The 24,517-nt window shown below is 38.1% G+C and overlaps 1 protein-coding gene across 34 annotated transcripts in view; it reads left to right on the top strand.

Annotated features, from left to right (window-relative positions):
* The window catches only part of DLG2 (discs large MAGUK scaffold protein 2), a 981,924-nt gene that overhangs the window by 945,419 nt on the left and 11,988 nt on the right, over positions 1-24,517 (top strand). For 21 of the 34 annotated variants that reach the window (XM_038135749.1, XM_038136011.1, XM_038136516.1 and 18 more), the window contains 4 exons: positions 10,702-10,801; positions 14,426-14,467; positions 23,172-23,222; positions 23,978-24,079. In XM_038135749.1, the coding sequence (XP_037991677.1) occupies positions 10,702-10,801; positions 14,426-14,467; positions 23,172-23,222; positions 23,978-24,079 (295 nt within the window). Of the gene's footprint in view, positions 1-10,701; positions 10,802-11,687; positions 11,734-14,425; positions 14,468-23,171; positions 23,223-23,977; positions 24,080-24,517 lie in introns of all 34 variants that reach the window. The other 13 variants (XM_038136269.1, XM_038136754.1, XM_038136822.1 and 10 more) reach the window with 3 other exon arrangements.

The following is a 24,517-nucleotide window of genomic DNA, read 5'->3' on the forward strand; positions in this document are numbered from 1 at the left end:
CACCCATTAGGGTTTTTTTCTATTGACTTAGCTTGTCATCCACATTTCTTTTCAAATTCCAGTCAGATCAGCTGCATCACACTCAGCCACCTCTTCAGTCGCCTCCGAATGAATTTATTACGACAGTCAGAAGTTTGATAGCATTTAATAATATTTCTTATGTGCAGATTCTGTTTACAGATCCCACAGATATCTCAAATGTAAGGTCATCTTCTTGCTTTATTGTCATTTTAGCAACACTGCACTGAGGCAGGAAAGGAGACAGTGAAACCTGACTGAGGTAGCAAATTTGGTATTGTGGGGTAAACAAAACCCTCTGCATATTTAATGCACCTCTCCTTCAAGTGTCAAAATCCAGTGACTAACAGAACTTGATACAGAGGACACCTTTTGACAGTTTTAAGTATTTAAGGGGGGGCAGGGGAGAAAGCCAAACAAATAAAACCACATATTTCCAAACCATTTATGCTCTATAAAATCATCATATTTTCAGCCCTAGTCATCCAAACAGAGCAAAACTGGTCTTTGGGAACCTCAGGTGGTCACCTCTGCCCTGGGAGTTTCTTCTGTAACTTCCTCCTATATTCCAGATTTGTCTAATCTCTGTTTAAAGCCCTGCCACAACAGATATTTCATATTCTTCACAAACAGCCCACTTCAGTGCCTCACTCTCTTCATTCTTAGAGAGGGCTGAACTGCTACAGTTTGACCCCGTTTTTATTTCTTCTTCTATGAGTGTTTATGGAAATTGGATTATTTGTCTGTGGTCACGAAGCAGAAGCTGCAGTCACACCTGCCCTGCTCTGAGGCACAGCATAAGTGCTAGTGGTTTACCAGGGCAGATCTGGGTGTATTAATGCAGAGAAAAAACAATTATCTCAATTTAATCCCTGACTGAAAAAAAGCATAACAGTATATTAGGCTGTCTATACCTTCTCTTGCCTACTGAATTTTTTTTTCTAACATTCATTCTTCACTAGGCTTCAGTTTTCTAAGTATAAAGATTCACCTTTAGGGAGAACCAGTTCTGTAGTCCATAATCTGAAAGTTTTCCACATACGCAGTGGATTTTGGCCAACTTTTCTTTGCACTTCTTTTCTAAAGATATTAGGCACAATGAACAGATTTCCTAAAGTGATTGGTACAAACATAAAAGTAGAGGAAAATCCACAATCTGAGTACCTTCAAAAAGCTGTTGATCTGGAGAGCTCGTTAGCACTCAGTCTGTAGTGTACAGGTTCATTATTCCTGAGAGGCAAAGGGGATTCCTCATTCCAGGCTACAACTTCCTCACAAGGGGGAACAGAGGGACAGGCACTGATCTCTTCTCTGTGGTGACCAGTGACAGAACTCAAGGGAATGGCCTGAACTTGAGTCAAGGGAGGTTTAGGTTGGATATTGGGGAAAGCTTCTTCACCCAGAGGGTGGCTGGGCACAGGCGCCCCAGGGAAGTGGTCACAGCACCAACCTGACAGAGTTCAAGAAGTGTTTGGACAATGCTCTCAGGCCCATGGTGTGACTCTTAGGGATGGTTTTGTGCAGGGCCAGGAGCTGGACTCAGTGATCCTTGTTGGTCCCTTCCAGCTCAGGATATTTTATGATTCTATGTTTTTTCTCTGTTGGATTTAAGTTCTGTCAAAAGTTTTAAGACCTCCAAAATGGGGTAACATTGGGTGTCATGGAAGAATCAGATCTCAGCATTGTTCTTGTTTGTGGAACAACTTGTTTCTGGGAGGCAATGACTTCTTCCCACATAGGAGTGTGCTGGTTTTAACACCAGCAGGAAATTAAACTACAAATAAGCCACTCCCACTGGATGACTGCCCATAAAAGGCACCCAGCTTTTCCTGCTGAATCCACACCACCCAGGGATGATGTGTGTGGTATAGAACAACAACTTGGTCACACACTCACAGCACTAAAATCCACCCCCCTCTCTGTAGCCAGGACAAGAAGGAAAATCTGAATCTCATTTGTCCAACTGCCCTTGCTCTTTCATGAGTTTTCACATCCTCCACAGCTCTGTCTTCACACTTCAAGATGGAGCTGGTGCCAGGCAGTGGATATTGGCTACACTTTTTGATTGACCTGAGCCTGCAATATTGGGCTGCCCTGACCATTCCCCTTGAGCTGAACACTTTTTGCTCAGCATTTCTCCAAGATGCATTAGAAATAGTGCTGTCATCAGCACCTGCTTCACTCATGTACTAGACTAATCAAATGAAATTCAATTGATAAATCAGCGCATAGCCAGAAAGATTTAACTGTACAGATTCTTGCTGTTCCAGGTTATCTTGAGGCACCCCACAAAGACATGCAGTAATGTAACAATAATGCATGTTGGGTCCAGGTACAGTCAAAAATAAAGAAAAACAAGTGAGTCTTCAGTTTTAATTTATGTCATGGTAGCAGTGCTGGCTCTGGCAGGGAACTGGTAAAAGAATCTTGGTTTTTAAGAAGGTGAATCAGTTCTAAAAATTGTGAAAAAATGACTGTCAGGTCAAATCTAAAGCTTTTACCCAGGTGAAGTGAAGAAATATGTTTCTGTGGCTCTCTTTGAAAAATCCGGTAGAGTATTTGAAAATATTTCTTTCAAATTGAAAGAAAATATTAAAGTAAAAAATCTTTGTGTCTGTTTTCCATATTTCATTTTGTTGAGAAGTTCAAATTCTAAATATCAGCCAGCAATTTGTAAGCAAAGTGGATTAGAGTAGAAAATTTGAGAAATAAAGGATTTGTCATTGAATTTATTGAGATGATGAAAAATATTTCTGCCTATTGGCATCTTGTCACTCAAAGAAAATACTAAAAGAGTAATTTTTCAGTTAATGAGCAATATAAGCACACATATTTTATAGATTTTACAGCTTTTCTGTAATTTTTCTGTAATTCTGATAACTGTGTAGAGTTTTATTTATAGGATAATATTGTTTCTTAGGTGGTCATAATATTAGGGACTATAGTATCTGTACTTCCTATCCCACAAGAAGTTTGTGCTATCCCTGCTTAGGTAAGAGAAATTTTTAGGAAAGTCACTGACAAAAAGATATGTAGTGCAATGTTTAAATCAGTCACAGATTAAATATAACGCAGTGAAAATTTGCTAGCACAGGTAAAACAGCAAAGTTTACAGCTGAGAGTTAATTGTTTTTCTTCTAAGCTGTTCCAGCAGAAATTTGTGCTGAGCTGAACTTCATGCGTGGTCTATTTTTATAACTTGCTGTCTAATATCCTGAATCAAATAATAGGAACTTTGTATGAATTTATAGATAACGCCATGGTTACTTGGGTTTTCTTCAAAAAAAATAGTTGAAAAGAAAAATTTATAGTATTGGCAGTAGACATTGTGAGAGAATTAGAAAGAGAACAACATTTTCTTCTAGTAAGATATCACAAAAAGATCCAGAAGTGTGGAGTTTAGCGTCAACACTCATCCGGAAGAGACATGCTCTATATTTCACATCTTTATTTCTGACTCAGTGAAAATAAAGCAGCTCAGTGATTGCCTCAGTGACTCAGAGACCATGTTTAGAAGGTTATAGGGACACAGAAACAGCCACAGTCCATCTAACTTGATACCCTGCTTGTGAGTTTGGTCATGTGAGATGCATTACTGCAAGATGTGGGAGCTTCACCTCCTAAACAAACCTCAAACCAGTCTCTTAGAGACTGACTTTGGGGTTGTTTGCCCATGCCTTTATTTATTACAACTGTAACTGTAAGGCCTAAATAAATCAATGTATTCAATTAAAACCAAGATCCTGGTATGACTTGTCTGCTGAGCCAGACCCTTGCCATAATTCAGCCTGCTATACCAGTCACTCTTGCTTTAACTCAAAAGGGAAGTTCAGAAGATTATCTTATCCAACTCTCTTTCCATAAGTACAGTTTGAAGGCATGTAGGTATTGTAGATCTTTCTCCACTGCTCCATAAGAAAATTAGAGTAATAAAGGTCTTGATGCAACTTATTTTGTGCAATGGTCCATTTAATGCAGTAGTTTGCAATTGCACAAGTGATTGCATGAATGTTTCCACAAAAAAACAGTTATAAATGAGCAAGTTGGTGGGTTTTTTACAGCACAGATAACCAACACCTTCTGCAGCTTTATTTATTAGTGAAATTAAGTCAAAAGATTGCATAGAGACCAAAATCCTCAATTTCATTTTAGAACCTAAAGAAGCACCAGCAGTCAACTGAGAATCAGAGTTCTAAAAAAGATTTAAGAAAATACCTTACCATGACTGAGGAGTGAAATTCAAGTGGATAAAGGTCCTACAGCGTGCTGTAGGAAAACCTGTGGGTCTGGGTGATCAGACAGTCCCAAATCTTTGCCAAGTGCACACTATGCTGCCTTTGATCTCTGGGGCTCTTCTGACATCATTGTTGCACCAAAAGTGCTGGGGCAGGTTCACACACACAAAGAGTTACCAGCAGGATCGCAGCTGATAAAATACATCAGCTTTAAGTAGGAAAGTTCCTTGTCAGGAAAAAAATATTGACCAGCATAGGGGAACATTTAGGACAACTTTGCCAAACATCAAATACACTTTCTGATTCCAGTTGGAGACTTGAGGAAGGAGAGGAAGACCTTCACACTGCCCATTTGGCTGCAGTGAGCTTGGCTAGGTCCAAGCCCACACTGGAGCACAGCACAAGTCTGAGATGCTGGGTCTGTGAGCATCTCATCACAGAAACACAGATGTTAGAGCTGAAAGAGGATTGCTGTTTAGCTCTTTTCCCTTCACCACCCCCTTCTCTCCAAGCACTGCAGTGTTATTCCCCACAGTACTTAAGATTAGCAGATTTGTTTTAAATGTGAAAAAATTATCTGGGCTTTTCCACTTCCCTTGGGGCAGATTATTCTACATCCAAATTGATTTCACTGTCAAGCAGCTTTGCCCTTTCTTATTTTCATGCTATCAATTCCAGTGCTGCTGTTTGAACAATTCCTTCCCACTTGCATCGTGGTGTACAACCTGCAGATAAGTGTAAATTACTTTGGCTGTCACGTAAGCAAGATTTTGTGTTGGTGTTTCATCTTGCTAAAATTGCTATAACCATGCAAATTAGCATAGAAAAGTACTCCCTTCATACCTTGCACCAAGTTAAATACAGGTTTGCAAAATTGGTAATACTGATTTTATGTGTTTTCTTCAAAGACTATTAGTCTTTCTTCTCCCCCAGTAGTTTATGTTGGTTATAACTGTTGTTTTTCAGGAATTAAAATTGAGTTGCTGGCAGACAAGCAATAATTCAGTCTTTAAAAAAAAAGTATTAAAATTTCATACTTATGAATACTAAGCCACCCTTCCCTGGTCTGGAGAAGCTAGACAGCATGGAGTTTTTAATCAGGCTTTTACTTTCTCATTTTGGATTGCCAACACCCAAATCTCCCTACAACTTCATGGGAAAACTAAGCAAGCACAGTTATTTTCATCTGAGCTTCTTCTCACTAGTTGGTTCTCACTTATCAAAACAGATTATGGCACAAGAATTCAATAAGGAATGACTGTAGCCCAGGCTTGAAGTATCTAAGAAAACTAAAGGCTGAACTTAACAGAGTAGGGATGTCCTTCCCCTTGAATCTCATAAAAATCATAGGGAAGTTCAGTAGTGCTTTTTGCCAGCATGTAATGCACGTGTGCGGAATGAGAATGGAAGATCAACATCCCAGAGAATATACTCTGTGATCCCTGGACAGCCAGGCTTACAGTTGGCACTGACAACTCCTCAGCTTATCTTCTGCATGTCTGCAGGGACACCATGAAGTGCTTTCTCTGTGTGTGAGCCCAGACCATGGCCAAGTTTGGGGTTACATCGGGAAAGCAAGAACATTGGCAATCCTCTAGACTTGGTCAGGTCATTTAACCTGAGATTTCAAATTCATCATGGCCAAGTTTGGGATTACATCGGGAAAGCAAGAACATTGGCAATCCTCTAGACTTGGTCAGGTCATTTAACCTGAGATTTCAAATTCATCATGGCTTGGGATTGCCAGGAGAGATACCCATTATAAAACCAGTGAAGTGATATATATGCTTCCAAGGAGAAATAACACTGAGTATATGTTACAGCCCAAAAATTATCTTTCCGGTGTCAGTGCAAATTGTTGGTATGATGGGAGAAATTTAAAATATATACTATAGAGATCTATAAAATTAAAATATTTAAATATAGGGATTTAACAGTGTTTGAGTGCCCAATCTGTTATTAAAGTCAGTGTTCAAATGAGTAAATTAATCTCTGTAATATAAAAAGTGTCAGTTAAATATCAAGAAAAGGATTGCAGGGGCATAATGTTGATAATAAATTCTGTAGAATTTTGTAGAAGGGTTAGTAAATGAGGGATTTTCATTTAGCTTAGGCCAAAATCAGGTATTAAATAAGAAGAATAAGAAAACCACATTGCAGATAAGAAGCAGTAAAATTAATTTCTCAGATACACTGCTAGACCAATCTGAGAACAAAACTGACATACATAATCATAGAATATAAAAACTAGGTTACAGCATAGCTCAAACCTGCCTAAAATTAGATGGTATATGAAATCCATCTACACCCTGTAAAAAATAATTTCACAGCCAGTGCTCTGGAACAGCTTTCTCTCAGGTGGTCCCTGTACACTGGTTCCCTACTCATGACTGAGGATTAGCATTTGTTGAATGAAATGGCAAAAGAAAGCATTCCTGAAGCAGTTGGGAGTTTATTGGCTTTGAGAAAGTAGATTTTTTTAGACCGCCATAAAAAAATCTTTCCCCAACATATTTAGGATCTTCTGCAAAGCCTAAAGAGGACAACCTGTGTCAAGATCACATCTGCACTAAATAGTAGGAGTTGAATGAGCTACACAATGAAAAAAAATGTGGGAAGAAGCTCAAAGTAAACAACAATATAGTTGCCTATTACAGTATGATAAAACTATCAAATTACTGGGTTTTGTGATGTTTGCGACTACAAAGAAAATTTTGAAATTGGATTGTTTATTTAATGCTACATAAAAATTTCCTTTAAAAAACATTATGCTATTTGCTGATGAGTAACATATTCATGGCTGCTGAGCCTAGGGAAAAACATTTAGAATACAAAACTGATATTGACACAAAAAAGTACCCAAGTGGGTTCTTGAGAAGCAGAAACACACAGTGGTTTAATGTCTGTCACAACCAGGGAAGGTTGGGATTTGTAACCCAGGCTTACGTAACCGGGGACATCTGGGGATACTTGGTCAAGCAACAGTGCACCATGCACATCACAATTATTTTTCTTGGCTTCTTCAAAACACAGTCTATGCTTAAGTAGTATCAAACAAGGATTCAGGGCATGAGTGAATGCTTTCCTCCACTATTTTTTTCTGAGAAGAGACTCTTTTCCATCACGGATCAAGTGCTGTGAATGATGTCACTGCTCTGTTGTCAAACAACTTGAAAATTTCATTTGCCTTTTAGTCTTAGGCACTTGTCTGTTTGAAGTGCCTCCTACTGCCGTTGCCTAGGTTAGTGGTGATCTGTGTGATGGCAGTGACATATACAAGAAATCTCTTGTACAGGTTTTTCACTGCAACTGAAATGCCTGAGTTATTTGCCATTACAGGTTTTTACATTATCATGGCAAAACCCCTGCAACTTACAAGGAATCCATTTTCAGGCACTTTCTCACTGACTTTCAGAAACTCTGCCTGCATAAATGAATCAAGCTAAGCTTGCTATCACAATTGCAATTCCAGTTGCACGCAACTTTTTTATCAGGTGGAGAGATGGAGGCAAATACCTCTGTCTTATTTATCTTACATCTATTTCACAGCTTTCCAGAAGCATATGGAGCCTATGGCTCCAGAGTATTTGACAGGTCCAAAGTTTCCATTCTACTGAAATAAAATTTCTCAAATATACATCTGAGTTTTGGAGTTTAACCTTGCCACAGATGCTCATACACGTGGTCTTTTCTTAAAAAAGAAAATACACACTCAGTGTTGGTCTCTACTCTTCCACCAACGGAGCAAAATCTGGAATTAACATGGTGTGTGCAATAGAAACATGGTTTTATTCTGTTTGAGTCTCCCTCTTCTTTCTTTGCCAAGCCCCTTCTTTCTATGCATTAGCTATAAATCATATAAATCATGATATCTGTAAGAAGACTTTTTGAGGTTGTCAGGAGGATTTCATATCCTTAAGGTGGAGACCATCAGCCTGACTTTAATACCATTTATATTGCATACAAAACCAAAATCAAGGCTCTTGTCTTTGATTCCTTGTGAAGAAACATGCACTTAATTTAAGAAAACAAACACTTGGTAAGCTCATTCAGTTAATACTAAGGATTAATTATTTCTATAAGTTTGCAGAGTCAGACCCACTTTAGTGTTTTATCGTATTTTACAGTTCCTTTGTTATTTTAAATATAAACCCTCTGACAACACTACTATACTATACTACTATGTATGGCCATTAGCATGAATATACATATTGGTTATTCTATAGAAATATTATCACATGCATAAATATATTTGGTTATAGATATTAATATAACTAGATCAGCTTTATTTTAGGAAGAAAGCTTTTTAGTGGTGTAAATACAGTGACATAGTCGCATATGATAGTCATCTGCTGTGAATTGCCAGATTTTGAACATCCAAATTGAAGTGGAACAATATCTTATTAAAAAAGCAACTCAGTACTTGAAACAGCAAAAGGAGAAAAAGTTTATTTAACGGTATAAAATATCTGTCTAATTTGATGTATACTGTTAGATCATGCTAAAGTGTGAAAATATATGCTTTTCTGGTGAAAATGTACTTTCTGAAGTTTTTGCTCTAGATTGTTGGGGGGAAAATTGAAACAATGTATATAAGTGTTATTTCTCATATATTTTCTGTGAAACACAGCAATTTATTTATTAATTTGATAATGTTCTCTTGAATTCCAAAGTTCTGTAATGAAGTGATTATCATTTTGAAACCCCCTTGCTTTTTGAGGTGTTATTGTTTGTATATATATTTTTTCCCTTTTAAAGTGTGTAATGCCAATTGCATTACTATGTCAAAATCAGATAAATCATGACAAACAACATTTTCACAAACAGAAATGTTAACATGCTACATTCCTTTCTTTGGAAAAGTAAAAGAAATTATCACAGAGAACACATTTTAATTTAATTATGTCCATTAGGTCATTAAAGTGATGTAATGCGCATGTCAGTCCTCCTTTCATCCATCAATTACTTTAATCCTTCATGTGCTTTTTTTTTTTCTTTATTCCTCTGGCTTTCTTTCATACTTGCTTTGTTTTGAATTTGCATGCTGTCTGGATTATTTGCGCATGACCTTCACTTTAATTTCACATTGAATGTTTACATACTCTGAGAGATTTTCATGGATCATTTATTCTACATGTGCATTTTTTCTTTGTTTTCAGTTACTAAACTTAAAATATGCTTGAAATGTAAAAGTGGTACGAAACTTTCGTGACATGAGTATGCAACTATTTCAACAGATTTTCAGTATCCATCTTTCAGAAATACATATTTTAAACCACATTTTATTTCATGATTTCAAAATGTAAGGAAAAAAATTGTGTTCTAAGAATCAAAATATATTCCATTGCAGAACTGGAGCCAAATACTGATTATATTCAATTTGAGCAATGACAAGCACATGAGATTGGTCCTTTAAATTATTTAAGAAGGTCTCTGCAGTCTTGGAGGTCATCACTTGCAAAGTCCTGTGTATATGTTCAGTATAAGAGACATTATAGGCCATTGTCTGACTGACAGCACAGATCACTTCAGACACACAGTCTGCAGCTCTGTGTGCCCTCAAGAATGCCAGCTTCTGTCAATTGACTCTGTAGGGACCCTATTTCCTTATTTAGTATCTGAAATAAGTGTCCCAAGTAGGCATATCCTGTTATTGCACAGGATAGTCCTGTAAGTCCTTGCAACTGTTTAAGAAGTCAAAGGTTTTATCATGTAAGAAACATCAATTTCTTCTATATTAATTTCTGATTTGAAGAATTACAGCAAAATATGTTGATCAACATGCAATGAAATCCTGCTTATCAGCAGAATTCCATTTGTAAATAACTTAGAACTAAAAGTATATCCAGAGAAACCTAATGCATAAATATACATCTATAGAATAAAACAAAGTTTGTTTTTTTTTTTCATTATGCCTGAAAGAAGCATTAAAACACACAAAAGAAATTGTCAATAAAGAGGCCAAATAAGACATTATGAAATCAACAGCACCTACCAGTGAATAATTTTTAATATTAAATAACACTGGGCTGAATTCACATACTATAAGCAAATCAAAGGCTTCTGCTTTCCACATTACAGCCTATTCTTTTCAGACAGTTAATTAATTCTGTGCACAGTCTGCTGTGATTAAAGATGGATGCCTTGATCTCAAAGCATGCTGAAGCATCTGTAGCCCTTCATCCAAACAAGCCAAACACTACAGTTTCCAAATAAGGAGCTGCACATTGTGACTTCTGACCTCTGGAGTCAAATTGATCCAGTCTTGAGGAGCTTTGCCTTCAAATTTCAGACCTCACCACACTTCTTATTCTTTGCAGCCACTTAGTTTGTGATGATTTGAGTCACTACAGTTCTCTCCACTTTTACAAACTAGTTGTTTTGTCAGCATGAGTGTGACAACAATTAGACGTCCCTGTTTTTGCCCCATGCCTTTTCTCCTTCACAGTCATTCAATGACAAGCGTAAAAAGAACTTCATCTTTTCACGAAAATTCCCATTCTACAAGAGCAAGGAGCAGAGTGAGCAGGAAACAAGTGATCCAGAACGTAAGTAACCTCTTGGAGACGATGTCACATGCAGCAGCACAACAAATGGGTGACACGCATGATGCCAGTATCCCACACATCTAGGCAAATATCTGTCATAGGCAGGCAGGAGAGGTATTACTACTGTGACCAATGTATGACTGCAGTTTGGATCCAGCTTCTCCTTCCATCTCTGGAAATACTATTTTCAGAAGAACAAAGCAGTGACCTTAACTTTTGGAAGCAGAAATACGGCTCCTCAAAGTTGTTGTGACACCTGTCATAAATCTAAAATTGTCTCTCAGAAATATTCCCAGACCAGAATTGGCTCAAAATAAGGCAAATGTGATTTCTTTCACAATAACTAATTCGTTTTTAAAATATCTGTTCTAATCTTTTTTTGCCTTTGACTTTCACCAAGTTGATTTCCATGGGAAGCTTCACTGGAAGTTTAACAATTAAGGGAAGCAACCATGTTAACAGCTTAACGAACTAAATTGGTTCTTGGAATGCGTACCACCACAAGCATTTATTGCTTGCTTAAATTATATGCGGAACCAGCATTGTTAAAAATATTTGCTAGTTCCAAGCCCAAATATTCACTTTTTTTTTCTTAATAATTCTGTCCTAAATTTATCCAGGATGGTTTCTGGAACTTTATTTATGTGGTTGTTCCTTCTTCCTCACAGCTCCAAAAGGCACATTTCTCAGTCACTGCCTCTTTCTTTGGCTGAATTTCTATAGAATAGGGGTCTAAATTCATTTCAGAAAGAAAAGGCAGGGATCCAGATTGCTCAATCAACATGGTCAGTCATGGTAGTATCCATTTCAACTCCACTGACTTCTTCCTTCCTCTTCTGCGGCTGTTCTTCCTTTCTCATTGCTCTCTCTGGGGACTTCCGTGCAGGACATCCCCGGATTAGGTGACGACGGTTATGGAACAAAGACTCTGAGTAAGTTCCCAGGAATGGTCACTGTAAACCCTTTTTTGTTTTGTTTTGTTTTGGCTTCTGTTTCTTCTCTGAGGACCCTCCACTCCTAGCATGCACAAGATAGAGTTTTATTTGTTACCCAGCTGTGAATGCATTACAAATGTTTCAATCGTTCTGTTCTGCATGACAGTATTAAATAACATACAGTGTATCAAGCAGACACTTTCACTTCTTTTGTAATAACACCTTTTGTTTCTGACAGTATATTATTGTTCCCATCATGGCAGTTCTGTAGAGTAGCATACCTAGAACGTGTTTTGCTGCCTAGACTGTTATTTTCAGCAACAACCCCTCCCTCTCCATCTAAAGGGAAAATTAAACTTTTTAACATGATCACATCCTGAGAAGATCAATAGAAAATTAGTTCATGCTGTTGCTTCTGCATTTTCAGCTTTTTGCATGGGAGTGTTTGTTACTTTGCTGAATTTTTAGATTAGTATTTGTTATTAATGGAAGAAGTCATTTGCAGGCTAGAGAGGATCATGCATTCTCCAAAGCTAATTTTGGACCAGTTTTCACCATTAGCAACCTATTCTCTGTCACACAACCTTAATGATTTTTTTTTCTGATGCAGCAATCCTGTCTCAAGACTTGGCATTGCAGAGTGTATAACGTGTCAGATAATTGCTCAGAAACAATTTTTCTTCCTCAAAATGTGAACCAGAAAAACTGTATAGAATGAAATATTTGCTGCTGACTTCTACATATATAGCTATATTAAATTCTGTATCCAGAGCTAAATAATGTAAAGAAAATGCCACTTGCATGTATTTGGCTACTTGTTCCTCAGTTGTTTTTCCTTTTCTTAAGCACCAAGTAATTGGAGCAAAATGTGTGTTAATGCTGCATCGCCTACTGTTTTGTGTGTGCTTTTTAATTGCAGGAATGCACATCCATGCACACAGTTTTGGAGATTCTTCTGTTTCTGGCTGAATTGTCAAAGGAACATTTTAATGGTTTAACTTAATGCCATGCAGTGGCTCACAATTTAAAGATGAAAGCTTTATCTCTTTTACCAGGAAGAACAGTTCTGCAAGACTGGTTTTGTCAGTGATAGACAGCAAATGTCACTGCTGCCTGAATTTAAACAATTCTGTGATCATTTAAGTGTCATAGCAGCTCATTAGCAACAAATGCAGATACTTCCCTGCTAGAGAAAAGTAAAATACTTCAGATGTGATAACTTTCCTGAATACGCGTCCTTACAAAGAGAATCATCCATAACATCCAACCATTTGGAAGTTACCTGAATTCTGCAAATTGATATGGAACAAAGTAGCACCGAGATGTTATATAGGTTGTAAAGCCTTTATTAATATTGCACCTAGTTTTAAATTACTGGTACACCTCTAGACATTCCCACCAATCCAAATTTTGTTAGTTTTCAACTCAGACATGCTTTTTAATGACAGTTCTTAATATAAAGAATATTTGTTATTTTTAAATGAAGTTGTTCAAGGTCCTGTATAGCACACCATTTTGAGATAACCCTTGTTAACTTGCTGCGAAATGTCAGAAAGTAATTATGCTGTTTTCTTCAAAATATGAGTTGAATTTTTAAAAGCTTCTTCTTAAGCCCAAGGTTTCCTAAGGTCAAGGTTTCCCATTACTGTTTTTATCAGATATGATCCCTTCTCATTTTTGCTGCTCCAGTAGCCCCATCATTTCCAATCTGTGAGCCCTATGCCCTTAGATTGGTACATGGACAAAAGGCAGCACCTTGCAGAGAACTTTGGCACTGTTCCTGTCTTTCTTATTAAGCCAGGGTGCTCCCAGATGTACAGCCATTATGCCATTGGCTTCTAAATGTCCTGGACCAGCTAAAAAGTTTCAACTGCCAGATGATCTTTCAGGTGCAAAGTAATCAGCATTTCTACCAGAAAAAAACACTGTTTAATGTGGTCCTGCAGACCTCCTGGAGAGCATATAGCATGATCTTAGTGTCCATAAATAGTCTGCTGATTACAGTTTTGGAATTATTTTCAGTAATATGATAATAGAATATTATTGAAGAATAGAAGAATAAGAATAATAGAAGAATAGAATTCTTCCTTTTTTTTTTTTTTTCCTTAGTTTTTTCATTGGCTTTGTATTCTTTTTTTTTTCCCCTTTTGGTCAGGATAGATTAGATACAGTTACAATATTTCATACCAAAATAACTGTCATGTTAATTTGTGAATTGCTGTGCACAGTCCTTTCGGATAGTGCACAGTGATTAAAGACAGACACAGGCTAGAAGTTTAGCAGGAATAGTTTCCATGCATTAATGATGCACATCACTGATAGTGCAGAATACGAGCAGACACTTGGATTTCAATAAATTGCTCAAGACATCAACTGAGATCCAAGCTGATCATAATATACATTGAAATGAAGTTATCAGAGATGTCATTTACTGTCTGTCACAAAAAGATATAGTTTTGCCATGGCACATATCAGTAGCTAATACATACAGTCTCTTTCTGAAACGCCACGAGAGAGAAAGCTTTCATTTTATCTCTGTAAAATATCTGAGGTTTTTCAGGTGATGTCACTGCACAGCTTTATTTCTGCTCTGCATAACTACCTTTGCATGACTGTGGCAGTTCTTTTAAGTTTCTGCAGCTCTGTGGTGCTTGGTTATGTTCTTTAATTTGCTGTACTGTTCTTGCAGAACATGTTTCTTCTAATGCCAGCGATAGTGAAAGTAGCTACAGTAAGTTACTGCTTTCATTAGAGTCCTTTTATTTTGCATTGCTTGTTTTGTTTCTTTTATTTTGTTTTTCTCCTTGCTACTCTTTTGTTAATCTTAAAGAAACCACTGGAGCAAATGGCTTGGAATTCAAATTTATGACCACGTCTTGAGTACAAAGCTATAAAAGAAAACTGGCACACTTTATAGGAGAATGGAGAAAGGTTGTTACTTATGATGTATTAGGGAATAAAACTAAACCTGGCTTTGGGTAGCCTATGCAAGCCAAGATTATTTCATTTTGTGACAAAAGTTTATTTCAGTGGGGGTGGGGGGAAGTTTCTTCATGATCTGTTAAGAGTAAAGTTACTGCACAACCACAGTCAAATCTGTAAGAGGCATCCTTTCTACAAGGTCACAATTTTTACTTGCATTTCTGCATGCCTGTATGGATGGCTAAGAAACAGTCACAGAAATTTTATTGAGCTCTTAGTTTTGACAGTACAGATTTCCTAATTCATATTGCTGTCTTAAAAAAAAGGTAAGATAGACCTTCACTGCTTAGGCACTGCAACTGAATGTCACTGATACCGTGTAGGTGGGGGTCCCAACCCTGCAATCTGATTTGCTGGGATTTACAGACTCCATGTGATCATGTAACCAAGAGGCAGATTGTATGTTCTGGGTAACTCTTAGTAATGCCCATAAATTTAACAAATATCACTATTTTTTGGATGTTCTGAAAAACAGAAAAAAAACCAAGGCATTAAATAAATGACTAGAAATGTAATAAAAGATAACTAAAATGACAGAGTGCTTGCTAGATCACCCAGTTGTTTCATTTATTCAAGCCATTTGCTTAACAAATTAAGTTTTCCACCAGTCACTCAGCACTTGTGCTAAGCACCCACACACATTCAGGTAATCAATGGTATCATACCTCATGTTTACTAGTCCTGATATAACGCATAGCAGTTGAACTCTGTTGGTAAATACTGGTTTGTTTCAGCAAAACAGCTAACCTTATCCTACTCAGAAATGGTAAATTAGTTTGTATTCTCTTGTATTGAAAAGGTTTTCTTGGAAAGCAATTGCCAGAGTCACAAGAAAATAGTAGGCACTCTTGAATTGCCAAGATCCAATTCTGAACTGTTTTATTTTTAATGTGCCCTCTACTTGGGAGGAAAGGCGGACTTTATTTTTTATTATATTTATATTGAGATATAAGATGCTCTTTCTTCCGACTGACTTTACAATCAGAAATTAATCAAAGGGCTTAATTTTCAAAAGTTTGCACACGTCAAATCTCATCCAGACCTGTATATTTCAGGGAGAGCTCAGGGTAAAAGCCCAGAGGAGAATGTAGATTGAGGAAGTGTCCCAAACAGCAGCCTTAATAAGAGTGCCCAGTTGCAGCCAAATATTTGGGGCATGTCCACAAAAGCCTGTTACCAAATTTGATCAGGTAGACAGTCCTTCATTGGCTGTGTAATAGCTGAAAATAAAGTGTGGTTTTTGAGGTGCAAGAAAGATAATAGAAACAATTTGGGAAAGTTAGCTGGAACATAAATACTTGGAAGAAAGTGTCCAGTAGCACTGGACCAACAGCTGCCCATGGAAGTCACCCTCCTTCTAGAGTGGTTTCCATCTGCACAAGCTCTGCTCTCACTCCAGCAGCATCCTGTTGGCTGGATTTTCCCACACATTACTGGCGTTTCAAACAACTTCTGCCTGGTGGAGAAGATGCTGGCAGGGATTTCTTCTCTGCCCGTAGCATAGCTACACCATTAAGAAGCAGAGAAAGCCCATCTTAGATTATGCCAAATGAAAGAGGCTTTAAAATACAGAGCCTGGTGTCCAAAGCACCTGATTTCATTTGCTAAGGATTCACTGGTGTGTCTAACATGATATTTGAAGGCATGACCTTGACAAATTAACAGCTGTGGTTCCCACATGGGAATTATTGTTTCAGGTGGCCATGGTGGCACCTGAAGTCTAACCTTACTGTGTTCCATTTCCACCTGGCCATGGTACATCAGCATATCTCCTGTGGGGAATTAAAGTCCTCCAAAGTCCAAATGATTAGTCTTTGAATCTTCTGGCAAAGAGATCTGAGATCTGGTGTGTTGACAGTGCATCCCATTGCACAGCTCATCACAGCAAATCTCCCCTAGAAAAATTATGTGTCAGGAACCAAGAAAAATCAGACGAGAGTGAGAGGCAGAGAGTGGTCAGAGAGTGAAATCAACAAATTGTGAGGGATGGAGAGAAAGGAAATGAGGCCTGTCAAAGGAAGTTCTCTTTTCACTACAAGTCTCACTTTGTGGGACTGTTGAGAAAGGTGCTACACTGTAAAAGCTTATCAACATCTCCAATGTGGGAAGAATAATTACCAGACATATTCCTCAAAGATTTCCTAAAGTATTCCTCACTGCCTCGTGATTTACCTATTCCTAATGAAAGGAAAAAAAAAAAAAAAAAAACTAAAAAAAGAAAAGGAAAAAAAATAATAAAATAATTAAAAAAAGAGTTCCCAAGGTAACATTCCTGGCAGAAGAAGTCAGCGTGCAGTTACTATTTCCGCTATTATTGTTTGTCTCTGGGAATGGAGCACACCATCAGCCACTGCCACAGAACCAAGTTTGTATTAACTCCATTTGAACCCAGCCGTGTTGCAGAGTTGTTTCTCAGTGTGATGTAGTGTCACTTTGAGGAGAATCTGTGTGTTCAAGGTGAGGCACTGCAAGTTATTTTTCAAGGACACCATGTGTTTGAATTGGAAACTCATCTAGCCCTCGATCTATGCACTAGTGACATAGAGCATACTGCTGACATGCGGAGGAGAAAAAAAGTAAAGCTGGAAAATTCATGGAGAGCAAATAGAAAACCACTGGAGGAATAAGAGGGTTTGCATGGGGTTCTGACCCTGTCCCTCTGCCTCTTTTCTCTTTCCCCAGAAAATTAGCAGGAAGAAAAGGGTTGCCTGTCCCACTGCTTTCTGAGCTGTGGCAAGCTGGGGCAGAGTGACTGGCTGAAAAGCTGCCTGCTGGAAAAGGATCTGGCAGTGCTGGTCAGCAGCAGGTGAACATGAGCCAGCAGTGCCCAGGTGGCCAAGAAGGCCAATGGTGTCCTGGCCTGGATCAGCAATAGTGTGGCCAGCAGGAGCAGGGCACTCAACACTGGTGAGGCCACACCTTGAATCCTGTGTTCAGTTCTGGGCCCCTCACTACAACAAAAAACACTGAGATGCTAGAGCGTGTCCAGAGAAGGGCAGTGGAGCTGGGGAAGGGTCTGGAGAACAAGTCTGATGAGGAGTAGATGAAAAGAGATTGTAGTGAGGTGGAGTTAGTCTCTTCTCCCAGGTAACAAGCAACAGGAAGAGGAAATTGCCTCGAGTTGCACCAGGGAAGATTTCGATTAGATAACAGACAGAATTTCTCCACTGAAAATGTAATCAGGCATTGGAGCAGGCTGTCCATGGACATGGTTAATTCACCGTTCCTAGAGGGATTTAAATGACATGCTCAGGGACATGGTTTAGTGTGACTTGGCAGAGTTGGACATTTTTTTTCCAACATAAATGATTCTTTGCTTCTATGATTCTATGAAATCATCAATTCACACCTTGGCCAGAACAAAGAAAATGTGTGTGGGCAAGAAATGACTGGCAAATGCAGGGTGTTCTCCTGCAGACCTTCCTATATATCCCTATAAAAACAGGCCAGTTGGAGTCCAGAGTGAGGTGTTCTGCATTTTTTCTAGTGGGTCTCTGGCAATTGTTTTAACATATTTCTCTAACTTTTGCTTCTCATGATGACCATTTAGTGAAAAGTAGCAAGTATCAAAACCTGTACTACTTGAGTATTCCTAGAACCATTCCAAACCAGCAATATTGAAAGATTCTGAGAAATGTTCAGGCTGTGACCTGGACAGTGAGGAATAGAGGGGTCACAAATCAAGTGGGCTTTTTCTAGGAAATAATCTGATGTGTTCACTGTTTTTTAGAAAAACACAATGCTTAAAATTTTGAGTATTTAGCTGAAGTATTGCTTATATCTCCAGGGTTAAAGAAATGGGAGCCAGATTTTTTTTTTACTTCAAAATGTAATTGAAAGTCCTCCAATGTGGTCTGAAGAGAAAATTCTTTGACCACTTCTAAGCAACAAGAAGTTGCAAAAAGTAAACCAGATTGCTTCTGCCAGTGCCATTAACACTTGTAGAATCTAACCCTTTATAAATAATAGTATTTTGGGGCCAGGAAAAAATGCTGGCTTGATCTTGAAGGGGATGAGTTGCTACACAGCTGCTGCTGAATCACAGACAGCCACACTCTTATGAAGTCTATATTAGTTTATTTGTTCCTGTTCTCAGCAGTAAAGCCAAGTTTGCAGAGTGGTGTATAAAGTCCTGGTCTAGCAGAAAATTATTCTTTTTGTGATAAGGACACATACAGCCAATTTTGATTTATCCCTGGACCAGTTAATCAAACCATGATTCAAAGTTTATTTTGAGCTCTGTAACTTAAAATGTTCTGATTTCTTTTTCAAATCAAGCTCGTAAGGACAGATTTTTTTACCATGGACTCATCAGTTTTTATTTTGTGAGACATGATTTTCATAATGGGCATGAATTTCAAGTCTCTCTCCTGCATATGTGTTGTAACACTCTTACACGTAGTTCAGTAAAGGTTTTTACAGCTGTCGTCAAAATTACACACACATTGTCACATCTGTTTAGTCTAATTGCATAACTGGTTGTGATTGCACCACTTACCCAGAGAGGCAACACATAACTAAAAGTTAAAAATAAGGAAAAGTGGTAGAAAAAAAACTTTTACCTTCTGTCAGCAAATCAGCAAGTCACTCTTCTAATGAGATTTGAAGATTCATAACAACGTTAAAGGAGTCTTGATTATTACAATAGGTTATTGATTTAAAAGGACACTTGCATTGGCTCCCAGAATTACTGTATTATTCAGGTATACTCAAACTGGCACAAGTATTAAAGTCTCATTTTATACCCACACAGCTGTATTGATCTTTGTCCATAGACAACTTCTGAGTCTTAGGTTCATGCTCAGACTACTGATGATCATTTTATGTTTTGGATTTCCAGCCTTTCATAGCTATCAATAAATTTCCAGAAATCATATGTTCACATAAACAGGGCCCCTGCAATTTTTAATGAACCCAAAAAGTCTCTTTGATTTTTTTTAAATCATAAATAACTTCTAGCTGTCTTCATTAGTACTACTTTCTTTTTTATTCATCTACTTAGATGTCTTTTCTGATTTTTTTATTCACAAGCATTAATAGGATGCCAAAATCTATCGATTTCCACTGCACAGGTTGCTGGATTAGGAAGGGTGTTTACATGGAGGCTGCCCCATGGTGGGTCACAGCAGCTCTCCCACCCCATTACCCACATGATGAGTGCAGGTACACCAGACCTGTGGAAGCCCTGGATGCTCTGGCAAGGCAGTAGCAAATGAAGCCTTTTTATGGCTTACATGAAAAATGCCTGATATCTACCAGTCTGCAATGAAACTGGGTTTGAGACTTTCACAGGCTCTCTGCCATCTAATCAAGAAGGAAAAACAGAGGCATTACACTAAGTCCATTTCAGAGCTACCCATCTGAAACCCTATAAAATCCCTTAAAAAGATTAAATTAATACTCCTTATGAAATTTATCTGGCAGAACAGGACCTCACTGCCCAGTTTATAGAGGTTATGAGTTATAACAAACTCCTGGTTACTCTTCTATTCCCAAGCATGAGAAAACACCAACAGGCAAACCAAGAGCAAAGGGAAGCAGGGAGTGGTCCAGAGAAAGTGAATGTTCTCCAATAATTTTACCTGTAAGTGTATTACATTTAGGAAACTTTCCCTTTTTTTTGTCTTCCATTTCCTTATTTTGTTTATTTTCTTCTCTTTTTGACTTGATGGGATTTTACTGAAGAACAGAGGAACATACCAAAATCCTACAGAAAGGTCTTTTTCTTTTTTTTCTCATTTTGTTTTATCTGTTAAATGTCACAAAGATTTTCCAGATCAATACAGCTAACCTGTGCTAATTAAGCTGTTAATGTGGGTGTTAAATGAGGCTTAGGCAAATGATAAGAGCCTGTGTCCTGATGGATTTCACACTGTGTCTTACACCTCAAAGCCATCACAAGGTTATAGCAACCTGACTATTGATTGACTCTAGAGCTCTTCATTATACTTAATACTTTATGGACTACTTGCAGTACTGACTGAGCGGAGATCATTCAAGAGTACCATCTGGTATAGTTAACAAGCAAAACAGCCTCTGAGGACCTACAGGATTTTGTCCGGACAGTACATGGCAGGACTTTGTTCACTTAGAAATTTAAGCTTCCTTAGTCCTTTTTCCAGAAAAGAAAAATAGTGGAAGTGATGCAGCTTTTCCCCAGTCACACTCCCATGTTGAGTCTGGAACTGAGAGCTGAAGATCCTTACCTGAGGAAGATGTCTGTCCTTAAGTTCCTGTACATCACAGTCAGCCTCAAAGTTTCTCTGTACTTACTGCAACACTTTCCAATGTCTTAAACTTCAGCACAATTTTAGTGAGCTGGAGAATTTTTCTTTGCCTTCAGCCTGGCCAAAGATTCACAAGACGTCTGTAAAACAGACGTCATTTTTCTCCCTAGCCCATACCCTACAGAGAGTGTGGATGTACCAAAAGCTTTAGCATGGGAACGTGTCTACCAGAGACTGGACAAAAAAGAAAGTAAAATCTCTGCTGGCTTATCAGTGTTGGTTATAAATCTATGCCAAAGCCAAGTATTAGTCCACAGAAAGAAAAAAAAAAAAAGAAAAAAAAAAAAAAAAAAAAAGACACAAAAAAACCAAAACCAAAAAAAAAAAAATCACCTATAGTTTCAGTATTATTGTCTATTTGCCTCCAATTGCTCTTGATACTGTCTCTCCCATGAGATTCTGCTGTTTAACTGCAGAATCTGGCTTTGTTGTTTAAATGCTGTTAGGGGACAATGGAGACAAATTCTGACTTTTTCTCTCCTCACAAAGTAGACATGTCAACTAAGTCAGATGACTCATGTCTTAGAATAAGCACTTGCCTATTTGTAGGCAGGCATTGGCTCCAAAAGGTATCTAGGGACTAGCTTGACATAAGCACTCAAGCCTCAGGTTTCTGAAATTAATGAAATGAAACTCCTGCTGTGTATCTGTGTATTTTGCTATTGAACCAAATATCAAGTTTAAGATGGTATTTGTACAAACAGGCTCCCATTAGGTTGGTATGTTCACTGACCACCCTAAGACTGACTTTCTCAGGCTGTTGAAAAATATAGCCTTGGGTCCTGTGGAGTAGAGGGCAGACAATGCAGGAGCATCCTAGTTCACCCTAGAGAGTGGATTTTTTCATCTCCAGAGAAATGAGACATCCCGAGTTCTACATCACCTCTAAAATTTACTGAGAACCTTAAGGGAAACCAATACGCGTGATGCACAAAAGCAAGTGTAACAATAATTCTAGGTTTCCAACTTAGCAAAAAGTCAAAGAAAAGTGATTACAATATCAAACATTTGCAAACAGAAAAGAAAATCCCTTGTCCACACTCCTCATATGTTATGTGGTGTTATCCTCAAATGCTTTCTAATCTCTTCCTCTTATTAAAAATTAGGTTCTTTCCTTTGCTGCTTCAGCACCATTGCTAGGCAGGAGTTAGTCCTGTCAGTTCCACCCATCTGTGGATCTTCTCAGAGACTAACCCTGAACCGAGCAAATATAAAGTCATCATTTTAAAATTTGCTAATTTGTATTTAGAACCTGCCAGAGCTCTCATGTGGTGCCAAGTATGTGATAGTGACCCAGAAAGAGAAATGAGCAGGAATTATTCATGCTTTAGGTGAAGAATCCTCCTCCCTCTCCTCTTTCACTCCCTTGTTTGGGAGAACAGCAATGCATCAGGACTGCACACCTGCACACTATAGTGCCACTTGTTTCTTATGGCAAATTTCTCTGCTTTAGTCCCCTAAATATCACCATGAGGAAACAGCACTGTCCTAAAAGGGCATGGGGATACAACACAATGCTGTGAGACCTTTGCTGAAGAAATTCAAAACTTGCCTAGACATGATCCTGTACAACCTGTTCTAGGTGCTTTAGCAGGGGGGGATGGGACTTGATCATCTCCAGAAGCTGAAAGTCCCAGCCATTCTGTGAGTCTGTGATTTGTGTTCAGGGAAAGGATAAGGATCAGAAAATAACTCATAGCTAGATGTTAGGCTGTGAATGCACTAAACTATGGATGCTGTTCACTGAAGGACAATCAACCAAAATATATATCTATTGTGTACATAAAAATTGTTCTGTCTAGGTAGCCTGTTGATTTACTTTGCAGCAATGTGTTAGGGCCTTAACAACAGGAAAAGCATTGCATCCTTAATTGCTGCACTATCTTATAAACAGCCTTGTGTCAAATGACAACTAAAGCTATACTGTCCATCAGTAAAAAAGTCCAACTTCAGTAAATAGAATTGAAACACATGGAAGGGGAGGGTGGGGAAGAAAAAAACTGTCCATACCTGGAAGTTATAATGGACTTGGAATGGTTCAGGTGAGAGGCTTATCAAGATAGAAGTGTTGGACCTGGTCTGTCTCTATGTGAAGCATTTTATCAAACTTAAGTACCTGGCATGTTACTCATCAGCTTCAATCTCTTCTCTTTCTTCTCTCATCAGGAGGCCAAGAGGACTGCATCTTTTCTTATGAACCTGTCACAAGACAGGAAAGTAAGTTTCATCTTTTCTATCACTCTTCCTTATGTTTTTCGTTTCAGAGTTTGGGGGCCAGCAGGGCGGTAAGCCTTACTCTGCCAGTCCCAGATTCACTGTGGCTTCCTTTTCTTGGACACTCAGTCTATTTTCATACGAAAAAACCCTGATGTTATAGTATTCCTTGGAAGCCACCACTTCTTAACATTCCCAGGACTCTTCTCCCCAGTTTGTTCTCATGGACTTCACTAGTACAGAAAAGTAATCAGTCTACAAAATACTGATGTAGATTTTCTAGATTTACTGCAATATCGTCACATGGAAAGCCTTTATTATTTTGCTTCTCATGTGATATGTGCCACTGTCCAGGGTAGACAAACATATGGAAAGGGAATTTAAAATGGGAGCATATCCATCTGGTTTAATGGAGGATGCACTCATATAAATTGAGGTGAAAAAAAGGCTACAATAGCCTTTCCATACTTCATGGAAGAGTCCATCTGCAAGCATTTGGGAGTGGCCTCATTGAGTGATAGCAAATATATCTATGCTTCTACACAGTAATTTGACTTGTGCGTGGACCATCACAGAGCTTTGCAGTGGTACTCATTCCATTCCCCTTTTTCATGTCAAGAAATAAAATATTCATCAATAAAATGTGCACCTAAATTTTCACTTCATACATAAAGACAACAACTCTGGTTAGTGATATTTGGGTGCATTTATTTATTATTGTGGTAAGACCATCAAAATGTGATCCTTTTGTTTTTCAGTTAATTACACCAGGCCGGTTATTATTCTGGGCCCTATGAAAGATCGGATCAACGATGATTTGATATCTGAGTTCCCTGATAAGTTTGGGTCATGTGTACCACGTAAGTATGATTCTACTCCTACTTCTGCAGCTGAGTGAACGGTATCCCTTGGTGCCACACATTAAGTAAATTTCTATGAAAGCAGCATCCATGAATTATACACAGTTGTGTTTCTCAAAAGTCATTTTTTCATCAGACAGAAAAGGCGAAAAGAACAAAAAATTTAAAACAATTTTTTAAAGGTTGTGAACATCTGGGAAAAAAATTCTGAAAAGTTTGAAATTCTAGTAAAATGTAAAAGTTTGGACTCAATTGCACAGCATCCACCAATAAATATACACAATAATCTGTGATTTGTGTGAGATATAGACTGTTGAATCAGAAAGCAATGTTAGACCCTGAATTAAACAGAGTATTTATATCTTGGACAATTAGAGCTTGCTGTTTATTGGAGGGCCTAATTGCAGTCATACTTCATTTTAAATGGTTGTCTCTGGC

This window comes from Motacilla alba, chromosome 1, assembly GCF_015832195.1.
Source record: "Motacilla alba alba isolate MOTALB_02 chromosome 1, Motacilla_alba_V1.0_pri, whole genome shotgun sequence".
Classification (NCBI taxonomy): Eukaryota; Metazoa; Chordata; class Aves; order Passeriformes; family Motacillidae; genus Motacilla; species Motacilla alba.